At 31.0% G+C, this 19,382-nt stretch overlaps 2 protein-coding genes across 2 annotated transcripts; both read right to left on the bottom strand.

Annotated features, from left to right (window-relative positions):
• Positions 1-10,042: 10,042 nt before the first annotated feature.
• LOC149514914 (uncharacterized) lies at positions 10,043-10,653 on the bottom strand. The gene has a single exon (XM_089743013.1). It carries the CDS (start codon positions 10,508-10,510, stop codon positions 10,178-10,180), a length of 333 nt encoding a protein of 110 aa, XP_089599139.1. The 5' UTR covers positions 10,511-10,653; the 3' UTR covers positions 10,043-10,177.
• A 765-nt stretch (positions 10,654-11,418) lies between these two features.
• LOC111293636 (uncharacterized) lies at positions 11,419-16,851 on the bottom strand. The gene is made up of 6 exons (XM_022886467.2): positions 16,192-16,851; positions 16,001-16,074; positions 15,561-15,710; positions 13,719-14,004; positions 12,876-13,109; positions 11,419-12,795 (listed from the first exon to the last, which is right to left on the bottom strand). The coding sequence occupies exons 1-6, from the start codon at positions 16,345-16,347 to the stop codon at positions 12,430-12,432; spliced, it is 1,266 nt and encodes a 421-aa protein (XP_022742202.2). The 5' UTR covers positions 16,348-16,851; the 3' UTR covers positions 11,419-12,429.
• Positions 16,852-19,382: the final 2,531 nt, after the last annotated feature.

Below are 19,382 nucleotides of genomic sequence, written 5' to 3'. Positions count from 1 at the left end.
TTGATAATGTGTTATTTAATGACAATTAATTACTATGACATGTTTACCAAATTGACAATAAAAATGTAATAGTGTACAATTTTCCTCTTTTTTATTTTGTAAAGTAAAAGTAAGGAGGAAGAGAATATAAAGCAAATGGTGAAAAAGATAATAAGAGAAAAATAGTTCTAGCTTAGTTAATAACAATAACATCGAACTCATAATTTGACCAACAGGGAAAAAAATCTAGAACATATAAAAGGAAGGTATACAAGGTTACAATTAACTTTTTCTTTTTGCTTAAATGAGTCAAATGGTGTTGTTGTTTGAGTTGAAACGTAAATGAGAAAAGACAACTTGAGCAAAAATTGTCTTAGAAAAAGGAAAAAAGATTTGGGCCAAAATCTTGGAGGCAAAAAGAAAGAATCATGAAGAGACAAGAGATAACAAATGGAAGATGTGAGAAAAGAAAAGACTGATGGGATATGAGGGTTAATAGTAAGGTGAATTTCATCTAGGGTTAGTAAGGTAAATTTCATCCTGGGTTAATAATAGGGTAAATTCCATCCAACTTCTTCAAATTTAGTCAAAATTCAAGTTAAATCTATTAGTTTCAGAAATGGATACTCCACCTCAAAATGGTTAACATCGTTAACCAAATTTAAATAATTACAAATTTACCTAAATGTGAAGCTAAAACATAAAAAAGAAAAAGAACAAAATATTAAAAAAACAAGAAATTTTCATACATAACAAAAAAATGTCCATAAAAGAATCTAACGAAAAAATTTTGAGAATCAATTTAAGGGGATTTTTTTTTTTTTTTTGCAATGAAAATTTCAAAGAATGGAACAAAATGATGAGGATGATTTTTTTAAAATTTTTTTTATTTATTTCAAGAAAAGAGATAAAAACTAATTAGTATTTTTTAAGAAAGAAAAGAATTAATTTTTTATTTTATTTCAACAAATCCAAATTTTTTATCTTTTAATTTTTTTTTTGAATTTTTTTTATAATGCAATACTTTTTTAAAAAATTGAAAATATAAGATCTATAAAAACACAAAAAAAATTATTAAATTTAACAAGACCAAAAAAATTCATTTGAAATAACAAAAATAAAAAGTTTTTTAATTTTAATTTTTTTGCCTTTTAAGAAATGAACTTGATCTTTCTGCTCTGAAAAATTATATGAAAGGAAATAATAAATTCAAAATTTTTTCTATCGTAAAAAAATCAAGTGTTTCATTTTCAAATTGAGTATTTCAAATTCTTTTTCAGTCAATGACTGTAATAACATATAGATCCGTAAACATATAGCTAGACTTGACTTAAAGAGTCGTCACTAATATTTTTTTGTTAAGTATGATTGGCCACTTAACTGAATCTGTCCTATTTTAAAGAGATATCCCAAGCTTGACTCGGGTATTTTTAAAAAGTATATTCTGGTCTACAAAATCATTACTAAGTTCGGGAGTACAATTATGTATGAGAAAAGTTATAGCACCCTTACAACGTACATCAGAAGATGGTACTAGTTTAATTTCGTGTTATCCAAGCCTTGAAAGATATTTGTATTTTTACCCAAATAATTTAATATTGAAAATTGATCTTAAAGTTACTCCAATCATTAGGTAGCATATTAAGATAATTTTTTCACTTCAAGAGTATTTATAGAGACTCGTGTCCCACTCAAAAGAGGCTCTATCATCAGACTCATTAATGTATTTTTTTTCAAGAAATTAATTTTGAAAATAATTAATAAAATCTTTCAATCATTTAGTAAGATTTTATATTGATCCTCCTCTTATCAAAGGCTCAATAACTTTGAAAAAAAATATAAAATGCTCCTCTTAGCAGAAGTTCAATAAATTTTAAAAATATATAAAAAGCTCATCTCAATAGAAGCTAAACAACTTTTGAAATGTAAAATGGATTCTTATTTGAAAGAGATCAAGGGTTCATTCAAATATTTAAATTGAAGATTTGAGATTTTCACTGAAAGGTTATCAAGATTTACATAATTGTGCGAGATTTGTATCAAGGATTTAAATATTCATATTTAAAAATCTTAGAGATTTGTATCCAAGATTCAAAGATTCTTAATTGAAAGTTCAAATCTAAAATTCAATCTTTCAAGGATTCGCATAAGAGATTCTTACCTTATGATGAAAAACTCCTCTAAATAGAGGCTATGAATCTTTAAAATTTGAAGAAACTTCTTAACCAAGGTTTACCAACTATTCTCGAAATCACTTTCTTCATCCAAAGGTTTCAAACTTTATCTTTGCAAAGATTTCCTCATACAAAGATCAAAAATCTCATTAAAAGGATTTATTTTTACAAAATATTTTCTCAATCAAGAATTATTACCTTACTCATTTTTCAAAAAATTTTCTATAAGGAATCAAAATCTTGTCTTCAAAAATTATCCTCCACCGAGGATTAAAATCTCATGTTTGGAAAAACTTATCATCAAGTAAAAATATTTCACATTCTCACCATTTCAAGACCCAAGATCATAACTTCTTACCAAACAAATTACACAAGTGTAATGTTTATGAATGCAATACATGAAGGCAATGTTTATGAATTCAATGTATTAATGCAATGTTTATGAATGCAGCTCTAATTGTGGCAGAAAAGGCTCTCAAGATCATTTCAGTGTCTTCATTCTTCAAGTTCACAAATCCTTCTTTTTCAATCTCTTAGGTGATCATAACTGCCCCCATAATCTCTTTTAATCTCATCATTCATAATTTTTCTTCTTAGCTTTTCAATATTAATGATTTTAAAATTAACTTATAAATTTCATCAACTGATCCCTTACCATTTCCATCATTTGCTCAAAACTTACAAACTCCATTAACTAATTCATTGCTTTTTCATCACTTGGTCACCATATCCATAAAACATTTTCCTAATCTTTTCTCACTTTGTTGATTCCATTTTCTTATTCTTTTTGTCATTCTAGATTTCTTTTCGAATGAATGCAAGAATCTTTTATGAGCATTATCATTTATTTATTTATCATCATTTCAATTTCTTAACAAATATAATGCAATCATATATCTCCTCAATTGGTTATAGAGATGCAAAAGTTGGTAAAGAACAAGAAAAATTAGAGAAAATAGTTATTTATTATTAAAAAGAATAAAAATATTCTGGTCAAGAACAAATTATAGATGAATAAAAACAAATGGTTGTAATTGTTTGGGTAAGGTATTAACATCCAAATAATGAATATTCAAACAATTTTGAATTCTAATTCAAAATTTTCTTAAAAACTCATTCTGTTGAATTCTCAAATTATTTTGAACACATCAAACTTTACCCCAATTCAATAGAATCTTTAGATAACATTGGTTCTTTTAACTTAGATATTTTGCACCCAAATCTTCCTTTCAAGTTTTTAATTTGAGTCTTCCTTTGTTTTTCACATTTTTTATTTTTTATTTTTCATTTTCATTTTCTCATTTTTTGATTACTTTTTTTCTTTTCATTTCTTTTTCACTTCATTCATTATGACATCCCCATCTAATTTCAAACTAATCCTAAAATATTAAAATAAATAATAGTCTTATTGTCCTATCATAAGTATGCCTTAGTTTAATATTTGGCTATTCAATTTAAGTATTCATATTTGATCAAAATAGATTTTTAAGGGACATAATGTAGGCTAAGGTGAAAGGTTAAGAAAAAAAACATAAAATAGGCTCAAAACATGTATTGAAAAGTTATGAACCAAAGGATCATTTCATCATTTGAAGCACACTGCTTACCTCATTTCTTCACATTTCTTTTTTCTTTTCATTTTTTCCATCTTTTTATTTTTCACATTTTTTCTTCATTAGTTTCTCTTCAAGAAGAATTCATTCATAAAGAGTTCATTCTACTTTACCTTTTAGATCATCAGTGGCATTCGTCTTTTTTTTAATGAAGCGATTTTTTTCAATCTTCATCCTTGAGACATTTTGTGATATTTTCTTCTCTCATTTTTTTTAAACAAATCTTTCCCAAATTTTGCCCTCAATGTAGATGATGATCCTTGATTAGGGTTTTTAGAAAAAGAATCATAATAGACTCAAAGGGGTAATAATGGATAAATTTCATTTTCTTGAAAGATAAAAAAAATGGACATTTTTTTATCTCAAATATGAATACTTTTTTTTTAAGATCATTTATTAAACATAAACTTGCTTATGGATAGATCACAATAAATGACCACATACTTATGAGACATCTCTATTTTGCTTTGCAATGAATGGTTAAACAATCTTCACAATTTGCTGTTGAACTCTTTTTACATAACTTGCATAACTAATCTTTATAGATCAAGTTTATCAATATAAATGAGTTTCCAAAATTGAATCCTATATTATAATCATTATTGTCTGAACATTCACTATTCAAAATATGAGAATAGGTATAGGAGAAGATATAGGTAGATAAAAGCATATAATGGTGATTCACATTAAAGAGGAAATGTCATGAAAATGAATCATATTTGCCATTGTTATTAAAATGATGAAAAATAAAATGAAATCCTAATACATAAAAGAAACTTAGCATTACTCTACGAGAAATCCTAAAATGACAAGTAGCTCTAACCAGCCTTTTCATATATTTCTTAAAATTATGTCCCCAGGTAATCGGGTAAAGAGTTTTTATTGATATTTAACCTATTTGATTCGTCAAAACTCACAGAGCCTATTCGGATCAAACTTTGCACTTTGTGTTTGAAAGCATGGTAGATTTCTATAGAGTAACCAACATTTCCATTATGGTAATCGCATGTGACATTAACATCATACCATTTAAGATAGGTTGGCTTTAATGGTTCCAACTGAACTTCAGATACCAAGTTATTCTTGGTCAGTTTTAGGATTAGTTTGGTGTAAGTTATAGGGATAGGATCAATGTGAGCCCTTTCTTGATTTTTTTGATATCTCATAAAATCACTCGCTTAGTTATTAGCCCTTGAAACTAGTGGAATGGTAGGACAAAACCCATATGTAGATATTTGAAAGGCTGGTTGGTAAGTTGATGGATAAACTTATTGTAAAATGGGTTGGTAATGGGCACAACTATTAACTATAGGGTAGTAAGTAGGATAAACAAATGGTGGATATGAAGCATAACTTTTGAATTGTCACCTCTCAAAATTCACAGCATAAGTTTTTTTCTATTTAGACATCTCTTTTTTTTTTACTGGTAGTCTCTTCTTCTTAAAACTTGTTATTCTTGATAGCATTTTCAATAATCTCTCTTGAAATCACTATGTTAGTGAAATTTTGTTGCATTCCCTATTATCCTTTCATAGTAAGTTGCCTTTAAGGTACACACAAACAACACTATAGTTTTTTTTTTTTCAGTTAAAGGTGGCTGAACTTAGGCAATTACGTCCCTCTACCTTTGGGTATATTCTTTGAATGACTTAGTCACTTTTTTCTCTTTGTTTTGTAAAGTTTATGATGTGCTGGTACTAGGTAATGAACATTTTGGTCAATTTTTTTTATGAAGTAATACGAACCCTATCCAGTTAGACGTATCATCTAGTAGTAAAGCCTATAAGGCTATCTTGGAACATATGCATCAAAAACTTTTCATCACTGGTATAAACAATCATTTTTCAACAGTACATGGTAATATGAGTTATCAGACACTTAGTAATATAATATTTCTCAAACTTTGAGACTTTAAACTTTGGTGAGATTATTATATCAAGAACCAAATAAAGTCCTACCGTATCCATGAAACTATAGAAACCAATTTCCTCCACTGCTTGTAATATTTCCTTGATCATGTTAATCTTTTGGTCAACTTTTGAGTCTTTTGATGACTCAACCACTTTTAACTTCAACTTTTTCTTCTTTTCGGGAATCTGGATTAGTTTTGAGGTTTTTTCCCCAAAAATTAGATTAACATACTTTGGAATTGACCTTGTGTAGCAGTGGATTGCATTCTTGTGTTGGTGTATGGATTTGCCCTAGGAAAATTTGCTTGTTTCCCTTAAAAAGGATGACCTTAATAAGGGCTAAATCTTTGAGGTTACAGAAAATCAATTACATCTTACACTGGACGCTCTTGCTGACTTGAGCTTATTCTACCCCCTTTCTTTTATTCAGTTTACTTAAGGCTTCTAGGATTTTATTTAATCCCCCATAAGCTCTTCTTAGGCCTTTTTTATATTGTCAAAATAATTAAAATTTTTCAGTTCCATCTGTCTGGCTTAGGCTCTGGTGTTGTATTGGTGGTAAGTAGGGTTCTTGGACAGTGGAGTTATCTTTGAACCTGGTGTACCATAATTAGCATACACATATTACTAAATGTTTATGCCAAACTTTTCAAAGTTAACCTAACTTGTTTAAAAATCTTATATGCATGAATAAATAAATGCATTGAATGCTTGGCACAATAAATTATGATACATAGACACATGATTGTATGCACAACAATGTATGAATGGGTAAATGAATGCATGTACTTATGTTTGTCATATTATGATGCACGGATGAATGCATATGTTAATATGCTAGATTAAAATACAAAATAAAACATGAAAGATACAACAACTTAACAATAAATAAAAGATAAAATAAAGCTCAAAAAGTTCACTCATATGTCCTAACGAAGGTTACATTCTAATAAAGGGTAATTATGGTTTTAACCTAAGGTTGGCTTTTTATATTTTACTACTTGTGGTTTGGGTTAAATCTAAAAGTTTCCAAATTGTTTTCACATCATTGTCCATCACAGACTAGTAAGACACTCTAATCCACGTTCATCATAGGCTATAAATGGAAATCATGCAATTTAAGTAGGAATATTTTGCTAGCCTATGCGAAGACATGAAATCTCACAAAAGCATAAGTACTTTACTCCCTTCTAAGGTATGGAACTCGGGTATAGAGCTCATGTTATGCACATGTAAATATATGATAGATATTAAAAGCTTAAAAAATAAATATTAAAAGCTTGAAAAATAAATCAAGAAAAAAATTTTAGGGAAAACATTTGGCTTGGATAGCACAAATTCATTTACTGGCCTGACTCTCGGCTATCTCTAGTGGAGTCATCAAACTGCCATAACATATAAATCAATAAACCTAGAGCTAAACTTGACTTAAAGAGTTACCACTAATATTTTTTTTGTTAGGTGCGATTGGTCACCTAACTGAATTTATCTCATTTTAAAGATATATCCCAAACTTGACTTAGGTATCTTTAAAAGGTATATTTTGGTCTACAAAATCATTACTAGGTTTAAGAGTATAATTACTTGTGAATAAAGTTGTAACACCCTCACAACACCTATCGAAGGATGGTACTTATTTAATTTCGTATTATCTAAGCCTTCAAACATATTTGTTTTTTTACCCAAATAATTGAATATTGAAAAATAGTCTTAAAATTACTCCAATTATTTAGTAGCAATTTAAAATAATTTTCTCACATCCAGAGTATTTATGAAGACTCGTGTCCCATATTGAAAAAGCTCCATTTTCGAATTCATTAATGTGTTTTTTTTTTCAAAAAATTAATTTTGAAAACAATTAATAAAATCCTCTAATCGTTTACTAGGATTTTATATCAATGCATATCCCTCGATCGTTTGGTGAGATTTTTATTTGAAAAACCTTTTTATGAAAATTTTAAAAAGAATCATTAAAATTTTCAATATTTTTGTAAGATTTAACTTAGAGATAATCTTTCAGTCATTTGGTAGAATTAAAAAATTATTTTTTAAAAAAATTCATTATGAAAATTTTCAATTGTTTGGTAAAATTAATAATTCGATATTTAAATATTCTAATCATTTGACAAGATGAAAAATTATTTTTCAAAATTCATTATGAAATTCTCCAATAGTTTGGTAGGATTCATAATTTAAAGATTTTTAAACTTATAAAATCCTCTAATTATTTGGTAGGATATCACGAATTATAAAAAATATTATTATTATATTATATATTTTAAAACATCCATAAACAATAGCATAAAACAAATAAAAGCAAATAAAAATTATACCAATTGAATTAGGTCTAAGTCAAAATTCAAAATAAATTAAGATTGGAATAGCCTAACAAAATTCTAACCAAGCTAGAAAAAGGAGGGTTGGTTGGATGATTTGGGCTTCATTATTGGGCTTGAATTTTCTTCAACATGGTGAATGGTTTGGGCACTATTGCGATTGAGCTCTGGCAGTAGAGTGAAGATGGCAGAGAGACAATGTAGTGGTTTTGTTCCTTCTTTGATTACTATGTTCCTCAACATAAAACTCCAAAAAAAAAAAATCCTAATTATCTAATTTCAAAACACCATAAACGATTATAAAAAAACTCTTAACTTTTTTGCATTTTGTTTTCTAATTTTTCTCTCTTGATTTTTCTTATTGATTCTTGATTAATTCTAATTGATCCTAATGGGGTTTTTTAATAGGCTTCTAATCCCAATTACAATAGGAAAAATGAGTTTTTTTGTTTGAATCTCTTAATCAACTTCAATATTAGATTTTTAATCTAAATCTACCTTTCAAACCAATTCCCTTTTACAATCCTTTTTCAATTAGAACACTTTCAATTCAATAACCTAATTAGAATAAAACTCTCTTCAAGTTTTGGCAAAACAATTATTTTTTTAAAATAATAATAATAACTCTAAATTAAATATAATACCAAAAATAAATTAAAAAAATTAAAACTTAATCTTAAAATATAAATTGATTCTGGACTAAATGGAGGTGTCTACAATGACAAAATAATCTCTACAACATTCTATTAATAGTTTTATCATTGAGTTAATGGAAGGACCAATTTATCCGGCTGAATCATTACTTTGGGGTGAGATTTCTATTATTAAAACTAACTTCACTTAAATTTTAGTTAAATATGAAAATTTTGGATGGAATTTACTCTTAATAATAAAATAAAACAATAGAACGAGGAATATGTTGAGTACAAAGGGCAAAAGGAAACTGAATAAATGTTCATAGGCGAGCTGCGACTCTAGATGGGTTCAGGCTGCATCCAATTGAGTAACCTTTTCAAAGCTAAGATCCGTTAAGCACTCAAATCATGATGAATGTATAATATTACTTATAATCCATGCAAATTGCAATAATTTCAGAAAAGGTAAATGCTCCCATTTTTCAGTAGTCATATGATATAATTCAAAGCTATCTATCTTTTGATTATATCTTTGATCCATGGATGACTAGTTTCATAATTGGACAACAAAGGGTTATTTCTATTTGCGTTGTCCCAAGTGTTTTCACGCGTAAAAAAGAGAAGTATAAAGCACAACGATTGAGGAATGGGGACAAAGTCTTGAATTTCTTTTTTCTCACAGCAACTAACAAACCGGGAATGCCCGTGAATAAGGATGAGAAAATGTGGGAGTCAAGTTATCAAGATGGCAAAGACTTGTCATCAAGAAAAATAAGGAAAAATTTGGTGGGCATTTATTTTCTTTTTCAACAGCGATTACATGTGCTTCTCCAAAAGTAAAAGTCACGATTCCCCTGTGACTTTCTGCTTTGCCTTTCGTTCAAACTTGATCTCTCTGGGATTGTTTTTGACTTTTTTGAAAGCCCATGCCTCCCTTCCCTTGATAATTCAAACTTTGAAAGTGAATGACCGCCTGAGCGATTTAATTTCCTCTTTGAGCAGTAGGTTCCCCACCCCCTCTATCTTTGTAAAGTGCTTCAAGTCTCCAGCTGCTCAAGCCCTGCTCTCTCTCTCTCTCTCTCCAAACGGAGCCTTAATGACTTCATATTCTAATAGCCGTGTATTATTTTAGTTACGGAATTGAATTATTGTAAATATATCGAAACATAGGGAAAAAAATAGTCCCATTTCTAAGTCCAAGAAACCAAACATTTGTACCCTAAACCCAAAAAAGAAAAGCTGGATTATTTTCCTTTCCTTTGCTTCTTTTTTTCCTCCTACTGGCTTGTAAACTCGGTGTCGGACTCAAGGAGAAGCAAATTTCTTTTTACCATCTTGCGCAAAGGATTAAAGCAGATCACATGAATGAGAAGAGGAGCAAAGCACAAAAAAAACTGAGACTAAAGGTTATAAAGTAAACTATGAAAATTTGAATTCAAAGTACAGATACAAATTAATAATAATTCGAAATCAGAAAAACCAGACACAGAATTCCAAATCAGAAAAACCACAGACACAGAGGAAGTCCTATCAGTACGAGAAGCAAGAGGAATGACGATTGTTGCGGTAATGGTCGTTCATGAGAGTGGCAAATCGGAGTCTGGACAAGACCAACCTTTTCAGTTTACGGACAGACCGTAGCCTAAACCACATGATCCTTTTAATCCCGACCAAGGATCTCTTGATTCTCTCTGTCAGGGACCTCTTTCTGCAGAACTGGTGGCTCCTCAGGAACAACTGTCTCTTCTCCATCATCATGTAGTAGTGCTCCACATACCCATATGAGGACTCGCTCCTGCATATTGATGATACTGGATTTGAAGCAACATGATTATGACTATGATTAGTACTCAGTAAAGCCATTTAATCCAGACAAGGTCAGGCAGAGAGAGAGAGAGACTAGAGCTGTAGAGCAGAGTACTGCCCTGCAAAAGCCAAGAAAAGGGAGAAAGAAAGGAAGCAAAGCAAAGCTTTTTCGCTATTAACTATAGCGTATCATGTTAAAGTTGACTGAATTTGAGAGTTGGCAGGGAATTTAAGTGTAGAACTTTGCTTGCGCAGCATTTGGTTAACTTGCGAGCAGAACGCCGCCGCAGTACTGTCAATCTCTCAACAGCAAGGGCAAAGGGCCGAACGTTGTTCGTCTCCTATATATATATATATATATTTACTGTTTACCCTTCTCATCTCTTCATTCACTAATGCATACGCTTTGGTTCTTTGTTTGTGACAACAATAACTTTTTGAGAATTGACATCATTTCATATGATTCGGGCCGCCTAATACCTTAGCAGCCCATAAACAATTTAAAGATGAACCAGATCCAGTTCTCTCCGGCATGCTTGCTAACGTATTATTCTACCATGAAAAACATCGACTGAAAGTCAAACTCTCACGATTTATTTCTCACAATAACGTGCTTAGTTTAAAGGCAATCTGCATCGAATTTGAAGATGATTCATTAAATTTATTAAAACAAAAGTGTACTAGAAGCACCCACAGTACATTCAAGAAAGCACTTGACGTAGCGTGCGTGGGAAAGACCGTCGAAAAGCTACTTTAGAAGTTTGATTACGATTTTAATCAGGACAGGTAAAACTAACTGCTATATTAGCACCATGTTTTGCCTTACAAGTTTAACCATCTATTCGTGGATCATGCACTTTGAAAGATATTCATATCAATAACAAACACCTAAACTCAAGACCTCCCAACACTATTAAGAGTAATCGGTACTAAAAAAATTTATTCTGAACTATGCAACCAAAAAATGGAAGAAAAAGAAAATCCAAACTAATCACATGTAAACTTTAAGTATCCACAAGAAAACAGCCCTAGAACTAAGTTTTACCTACAAGGTGTGTTGCAATGCCAGTATGGCATGGCATAACGTAAATGGAAAGTATAACAACAAACCAATGCTTTCTTCAAAGCCTAATTGGCAATGTCAGTCTTGAAATTGCTAGAATGCAACTGCATTAAATTAGATCGCTAGCTTAGCTATGCAACCTAAACAAGGCGCTCGATTAATTTCACTGGAAGGTGTAAGAGCAGCATCTGCAATTTAGCAGCTAGGAATCAAGATAACGGTAGAAGCACCAGACAACAGGTTGAAAAAAAATATCCATCTTTAGTGTCTTAGCCAAATTGCAACTCAACCAACCAATTCCATGCCACAGATTATCATTCCTCAACCTCCCCAATTTCCAATTTCCCTTCCCATTTCCTCCTTTCCATCTCATTTTCAAAGGAAAAACAACTACAATGGGGGGAAAGTAACCAATAACATTACTCTAATGAAACTAGAGTAACCCTTAGATGCTATAACATGGCATGAACCAAATGGTGACATCATTTGAATAACATGCAAAAACGGCATCAAGCTTGAACAAGTCAAGTGAACAAAAGTTGAAACCAAATATCATGACTCCAAGTCAGATCCTTCAACTATGAACTCAGTGCTTTGTAACTACAGAGCAGATAGCAACAGACTAAGACAGCCATTTGCAGACGGCTAGGCCACTACGTTCCAGTATGAAAGCTATGAAAATCAATACATGCAAAAGAGAGAAAAAACTGGGAGCTGACTTCAGCAAACACTTCAGCAAATTGACACCAATCACCAGCACACAATTTGACGTAGGAGGCTGTCCCAAAGTCAGAAATAATGTCATGTCAGATGCTACCTTTTTTGCTCCCTCTCCCCCTCCACCCGATCTCCCCCTACTCCCCAAAGATGCAGCCTTCTTCTTACCTGTCTTAAGGATGTTATGACACACTTATCACCTAAGCTCAGTTTCTTTTGCTGCACGAACTTTTGGAGAGTAATTGGATAGATCCACGTCGAGATGTGACATATCATATGGCACTGTATAAGAATTTGAGGGATCCACAAGCAGCGATGATTTTATCACATCACTACATGCGGAATCTGGTACAGAGCCAGGGTTTTGGGGAGTGATTGTACCAGATGATGAGAGGCTGGATAACTGAATGTCATCCAGTTTGTTTCCAAACATTAGTTTGTTTCTTCTCACAGCATCCATCTCTGGCCCAGTTGGCACAAAAGTCCTTGACCGGTACTTTCTTGTTCCCTCATCACCATCATTATGGTTGTACAGTACGTAATCATGATATGTTGGCGCAAACTGTAAAACCGATTAACAGATGTAACAAAGAAAAGAAGAATAATAACCTTCGGGAAATGGCAGCAATAAATAAGGCCCACCTGGTGAACAGTATCATGATAGAAGTCATTCAATTTCAAGGCATGTGCAAGGCTTCCTGTAAGACCACGAGACCCGCCAATATTTGCACCCGCATATTCTTTATACGGAAATGCATAAAGATGACCCACAGCAGCTACAAGCATCTCAACACATACAATAAAGTTTTGAAATTGAGCTGCTTCTTCAGCATCATTTATGAACCCAGACTTTGCAGCAAGAAAAACCAGAACACCCTGCAAAAAGAAATAAAAGTAATGGAAATTTTTGGTTCCTTTTAGCATGTATAGCTAATCTATGCAACTAGATGAGCTTTTAGACATGGTACAATGCTGTTAAAGCAGAAGATGTTATGTATAACCAGCTAAAAAGGCATGACTTTTACTAGGTTTTAGACATGGTACGATGCCATCACAGCACAAGATGTGATTCTCTAAAAACCATGTAGAAGCTGCTGTAAAGAGAAAGGAATGCAGCACTTCCAGAACTTAAAATTGCTAAAGTCTTAAGATTTTACATCAATGTTAAAAGGGAAAGCAAAATAGAGAAAATCAGTTTCCCCTCACCCCTAACCCTACAAAATGAAATATAAAGATGGTGTTGATGTTAATGTGCACAGAAAACATGTCACGTGCCAGTAACCAGAAGTTGACCATCCCCAAGGTTGCTATAAAGATACTTACAAGATTTCTGAATAAGGATTATTTCACCAAAAAGCAACACAGGGACAATGCAATGAAAAGAAAGAAGAGAAAGATATAAAAGTATCTAAAAGCCAAAAAAAAGGAATTTTCTTATTTTCATGCATAAGTATGTGAGGAAGAAATATCAGCACGAAATTTTACCTGCCAATAGGTTAAGAAAACAACAGATTTTATTATGATGAACTTCGGAACTGGATTGAATGGCTGAAGAAGATCTTTGCATGCCATGTAAAACAACACCAAAGCATATAGAGCCATTGTGTATGAGAATGTATATATGATAGTAAGATATAGATATGCCTGTCTTGGACTAAAATTCCCATCTTTATATTTTCCTTTCGCATATAATATGAGTGTTACAGCAACTAAAATGGGCTTCAGAATGACAAATTGCAAACAGCCTTGCTTGCATCTCCGTATAAAACGCCTGCATTGCAGTTTCAGGTGCAAACAATCAAATGTATGCTGAGTTTGTAAGTGTACAGGACAAGAAAATTCCAAAAAATAATTAGTTTCCAAACAACCATGACATTATATGTAAGGAGGGATCAAGTGACATTGGTTTAACAATTAGTAATTGAATGTTTGGGTACAATTAATATTTTAGCAAGCCAACTATTGAATTTAACAACTTATCTGTATATGTCATGCACTTAAAACTTCAAGTCAATTCAATTGTCCCTATCACGTTGATTAAGAATATTATCTTTTCCAACACATAATTGTTGAAACTTTATTTTATCAAATAAATAATTAGACATTTTCAATTAACTTAAAATTTCAACATGCATGATCTATATGAATAGAGAATGAAATCCAACAGTTGGATTAACAAAATGTAAATCATATAAAATAATATGAAAGCATGTAAACCTTAATTAGTTCTACACTGGTATATGCAGACCCCTCTTCTCTCTCTCTCTCTCTTTCTATATATATATATATATACATTTATATGAGGGATCCACTTCCACTACTGTAAATCTTATACTTTTTTTTACCCTTGGCTCAAAATTAAGTCAATGACTCATTTGAATCAAAACAATATTTTTAAATTTAGTAATTTTGTCCAAGGGCCTAAAAAAGTGTAAGAGTTACACTAGCCTGAAATAACATCTTGGTAATAGCAAAAGTTTGAAGAGAGGCCTGAAAGTTAATTGCAACTTCAGCAACACCACATTCCAAATTATCCTCCAATAAGATAATTTCCATAAGTTCTCTCTATCCATTTCTTAATCCTGTCCTTAACAATTCTTACCTTCTTTGCCACAGCAAAGCTAGCATGACCAATTCTACATAACACCTTACCCAATACCCAAGCCAAGCGGTTTAAAACCTTCTACTTAAGCACATATTTTCAAATGAAAAGAAGGTGAACCCCCAACAAACACTACCCATATCAAACTAAGAGGGTAAAGATCTGATGTAAGATGAGGCAGACATTGTTGGAGTTCCGAGGAGGGTAAAAACTCTTACCATAATGGCATTTGCAAGTGGATTAGAAAGGGATGGAACAAGTTCTTAACTTATCTTCACTTGAAGGTAAGGTAAGAACATTCTATCTCTTTTTGGTCTGATATTTGTTGCAGGGATGGACTATTGAAACAAAATTTTGGCTATTTTTGTTCGCAAAATATAAGGAGAACTTGGTGAATTTTGGTTATTTGTATCTATATATCGAGAACGGCACACAAGCTAATTACATAATTCAACCACATCAAATATAGAACAAGGTTATGTAAGTTTTTTAAAATCACATTCTGAATTTTAGTAAATTATTCACAGAATAATGCGTGAATGAAGTAGAAAAGCATGCTTAAAAACCCAGGAAACAAATGATTGGTATTTTGTAGCTCTTTCCAAAATCTAAACTAATAATGAAAGCAGAGATATTCTTAATACCAGAAAACCCTATACTCCTAAATATCTGGACGCACATAACAATGTGATGTGCAAAACAGTTGGGTTCCATCCAAAACTCACCCATCTAGAGGCATGGGAGGGAAGCAGCATGTTATCAGACACCAAGATGGCTTTAAAACTCGACCGCTCAAACTAAGCACAACTGCTCCTGGACCTCCAACCCATGCCAAGCACAGTGACAGAAAATTATAGATGACCCAAGCTTCATAACTGAAACATTTAAAAGAGGAAATGATGTTAGAACACAACAATTTTGCCCGATGAAAAGCATTAAAAAGTACAGCAAAACATGAACCTCTAAGAATGAATAAAGGAGGTGAACATAATGTGACATCCATACATCATCTCTCTCAATCAATCAAGCAATGAATCCATCTATCCACATACTTAGACATAGCATAAACTTTTGGATGGGATGATAGATTAGAAGAACATGAAATTCTGAAATGAAGTGCAAACGAGAAACTGGTGGTTGGTCAAACACAGGCGGACATACTTACACTTCCCGGATGGAATTGAAATAGATTGAACTCTGTGGTAGAACAAGGGATAAGAAAGACATCAACGCATAAACCTGTCAAGGGGAAGAAAATCATATACATTGTAGCACAGAAGACAAAAAGATTTAGGCACAAAGAAAATGAATCCAGTAGAAGAAATAAAGCCGTGTATTAGATAAGAGATAACTGACCGGAACCATAAAGATAATGCGGACGATGTATCTCTGAAAAATAGGTTCGGTGTAATTCAAAAGGTGCCTGTAGATGTGAAGAATCGCCAAAGCAATGGCCCCAGCAGTACATATAAAGGCCACGATGTTAAGATAAATAGGCACCAAAATACCCATTTGTCACACGAACTTCGTATATTTTTATTCTCTTTCCTTCCGGGGGTTAGCGGTACATGGGAAGGAAGGAAACCCTAAACCAACTCCCGACCACCACGGTCAAAAACAGAAAGTAGGATTGATTTGATTATGCTAATTCGACAACTGAATTGCCGAATTAGGAAGAATTTGAAAAGAAAGAATCAGTAGCGATATGGAGATGAGCAGTAACTGGAGGCCAGAAAGGGAGTAAAACCTAAGTCCGGGGACACGTTGGCTTATGTTTAAAGTTTGTTTACAGAAGAAGATAAATGGATGGGTAATCGGTAAAGGTAGAAAGCAATAACCGAAAGAGGTCAATAGCGAACAATTCCAAGTAGAATCAAGAACCAAGTCGAAATAATTACCTTTAAATTGAATGAAAATTGGAGAACGATCAAACCCAGGTGGATAATGTCCTGAAGGTAACCTGGAATGAAAGAAAAGGCAGATCTGGCAGCGGTTGTCGACTTGTTGAGTGTGCCTAGAAACTAAATAGAAATTTCCTTTAACAAATTTTAGGATTTTACAACTGCGAATGCACCCCACTGGCAGCCAATAATGGCGGCTCTCCAACTTTTCCCGTAAAATCACACACGGCTGATTTTTCTATTTTCTTTTTTCATTAATTTGTCTGGATGGAGGTAAAGGGAAAAAAAAGAATGGAATGGAATAGAAACAAAAGGAAATGGAGGTAAAGGGAAAAAAAAGAAATGGAATGGAAACAAAATGAAATGAAGAAAATTTTTTTATATGATATAATAAAAGTAAAAGAAAAGAAGATATGTTTAGCTCTTTTTATTTTTTTTAAATTTTTTAATTACCTCAAATTGAAAAAAATGAAAAGAAAAAAATAAAAATTTTAAAATATAAAATAATTATTATATTTTTATTAATTTTTTAAATTAAAAGTGTACAATTTTGAACTCTAAAATTATATTAAAAATATAAAATATCATTTATCAATAAATTTATTGTCTCTAATTTTTTTCTTATTTTTATGAATTTCATAAATTTCAATGATCACTATTTTTATGAAAAATAAAAGAGAATTGAAAACATAAAATACGTTAACTTAAACATATAAATGTTATAGTAAAAACAAAGATTATCAAAGGTTATAGTTAGAAAAAAATAATATAATAAATTACTTCTTTTTTTTATTATTATTTAACCAAACAATAGTTGTTAAGTTTTTTTACTTTTCTTTTCTTTATTAATTTTAGATATTTAAACAAATGATACATATATCATTTTGTTTTTTTTTTTTTAAACCTTCTTTTTTTTTTACTTTATTTTCTTTTCTTTTGTTTTTTACTAATATTTATCCAAATTACTTTATTTTGTTTTTTGGAAAGAAGATTAAGAAGCGAGATTACGAGAGCCCAAAAAGGTGTAGGCATTTTAATTTTGATCTGATTTTCACGTTTTACAATGATTTAGTGTCAAACTTAAAAAAAAAAAATGCACTTACTAGATCAAAAACAATTTTATTATTTATGCTAGCCTAAAATAGAAAAAAAAATATTCATAAGAAAAGTAAAAGGAAGTTTACATACCAAATTTTAAAAAAAGTTTAATGTTTTGTAAGAAAAAAAAAATATATTTTAATCATATATTTTATTTATTATTAATTATTTATCATATTTAATTCGTCCTATTAATTTATTAACTTTGACTTCCTTTGACTAATGACAAAAAAAGATTTCCTTTGACTTAAACATAAACTAGTTTTAAACTTGTGCAATGCACGAAAATATATTCATATATCAATAAATCTTATATAAATATAAATTTTTTAAAATAATAATGTAAAGACCCCATTTTATCTGAGGTTTTTCATCAATTGAGCTTAATCTAAGCTCAATTGTAGGATTTTTATTCATTTTATTTTTGCTTATCCTATTTACTTATTTACTTATTTTGTTTATTTATTTCAAATATTTTATGGTTTAGCTTCATTTTTTTATCATTATCCGATTAATTAAAGAAAAAAAAAGAAAAAAATTTTGAAGGCTAGATTCAATGGGAGGAAGTGAGGGGCAGTGATAACGTTGGATTGGGATTTAACTTCTTAAAGATAAATTCTAATTTCTTGTTGATAATATAAATTGAATCACGATTGACTTGAAATTCTCCTAAGTTCATCCTATAAATATCACAGAAGAATCAACGTTAAGAGGGTAAGTGAAAATCTAGAGGGAGAAATACAGAATCCCCATAAAAAATAGAGATCAAGAGGGACACAAAAATCAATTAAAAAAAAGCATGCAAAAGATAACCAGAAAGTGAAAAATTATTAGTTTAAAAAAATATTTTTTTTAAGAAATTTTTTGAAAAAATTTCAGATACTGGTGAAATTTTTCACGAGTTTGAAGTTTTCGATGACTTTTCAGTGACAATGTTAGATTCCGGTAAGTTTTTCAGTTTTCGACTAGAGATTTCTAGAAACCGATGAACTTTCAATCAAATTTTGATGAATAAACCTAGATTTTAGTAAGATTTTTCAGAATCCAGTGAATATTCAATTGGTGTTCTTGGGATTCTAGAAAGAGAGGGAGAGAAAAAGGAAGAAAAAAGAGAAGGAGCAGAGGAAGTCTAAGCCAAAAAACTAGATTTTGGCTTTTATAGTCGATCAAAATGGTATCGTTTTAAAGATCAAATGGGCTTAAGAATCCGCATGTTTTCCCTTAGGTTGACCTGACTCGAACGTTGACCCGTTTTTCGACCTGCATCCCAACCCTAGGTTCTAGCCTAGTCGAGCCATTTCTTAAGCCACTTTAGCCACCTATCCTCTCTGCAACCGAGCCAAATCTACAGTTGAGTCAAGCCATTTTTTGTTTTTGATTTTTTTTTATTTATCTATTTATTTATTTGTTTGTTTATTTATTTTTTTTAAGTATTGTGTTTAATTAAATTTAAAAAAATATATATAAAATAAATTTTTTTTAGAATAAATATTAATTGTCTAATGATAGAATTGTTAGAAATTTCAAATGGTAAATTTCTATAAAATT

The sequence above is a fragment of the Durio zibethinus genome, chromosome 14 (assembly GCF_047325235.1).
Source record: "Durio zibethinus cultivar Kanyao isolate XHJ-2024 chromosome 14, ASM4732523v1, whole genome shotgun sequence".
Taxonomy (NCBI): domain Eukaryota; kingdom Viridiplantae; phylum Streptophyta; class Magnoliopsida; order Malvales; family Malvaceae; genus Durio; species Durio zibethinus.
The sequence above is the reverse complement of the archived record's forward strand: the minus strand, read 5'-3'. Positions and strand labels throughout refer to the sequence as shown.

Excerpts from the sequence above, each read along its gene's own strand:
- LOC149514914 (XM_089743013.1), bottom strand. The coding sequence starts at position 10,510 with ATGGCTTTACTGAGTACTAATCATAGTCATAATCATGTTGCTTCAAAT.
- LOC111293636 (XM_022886467.2), bottom strand. The coding sequence starts at position 16,347 with ATGGGTATTTTGGTGCCTATTTATCTTAACATCGTGGCCTTTATATGT. Across the intron at positions 14,005-15,560 it reads CCTCCCATGCCTCTAGATGG|GCGTTTTATACGGAGATGCA; the intron begins GTGAGTTTTGGA and ends ACTGCAATGCAG. Across the intron at positions 13,110-13,718 it reads TTTTCTTAACCTATTGGCAG|GGTGTTCTGGTTTTTCTTGC; the intron begins GTAAAATTTCGT and ends TTCTTTTTGCAG.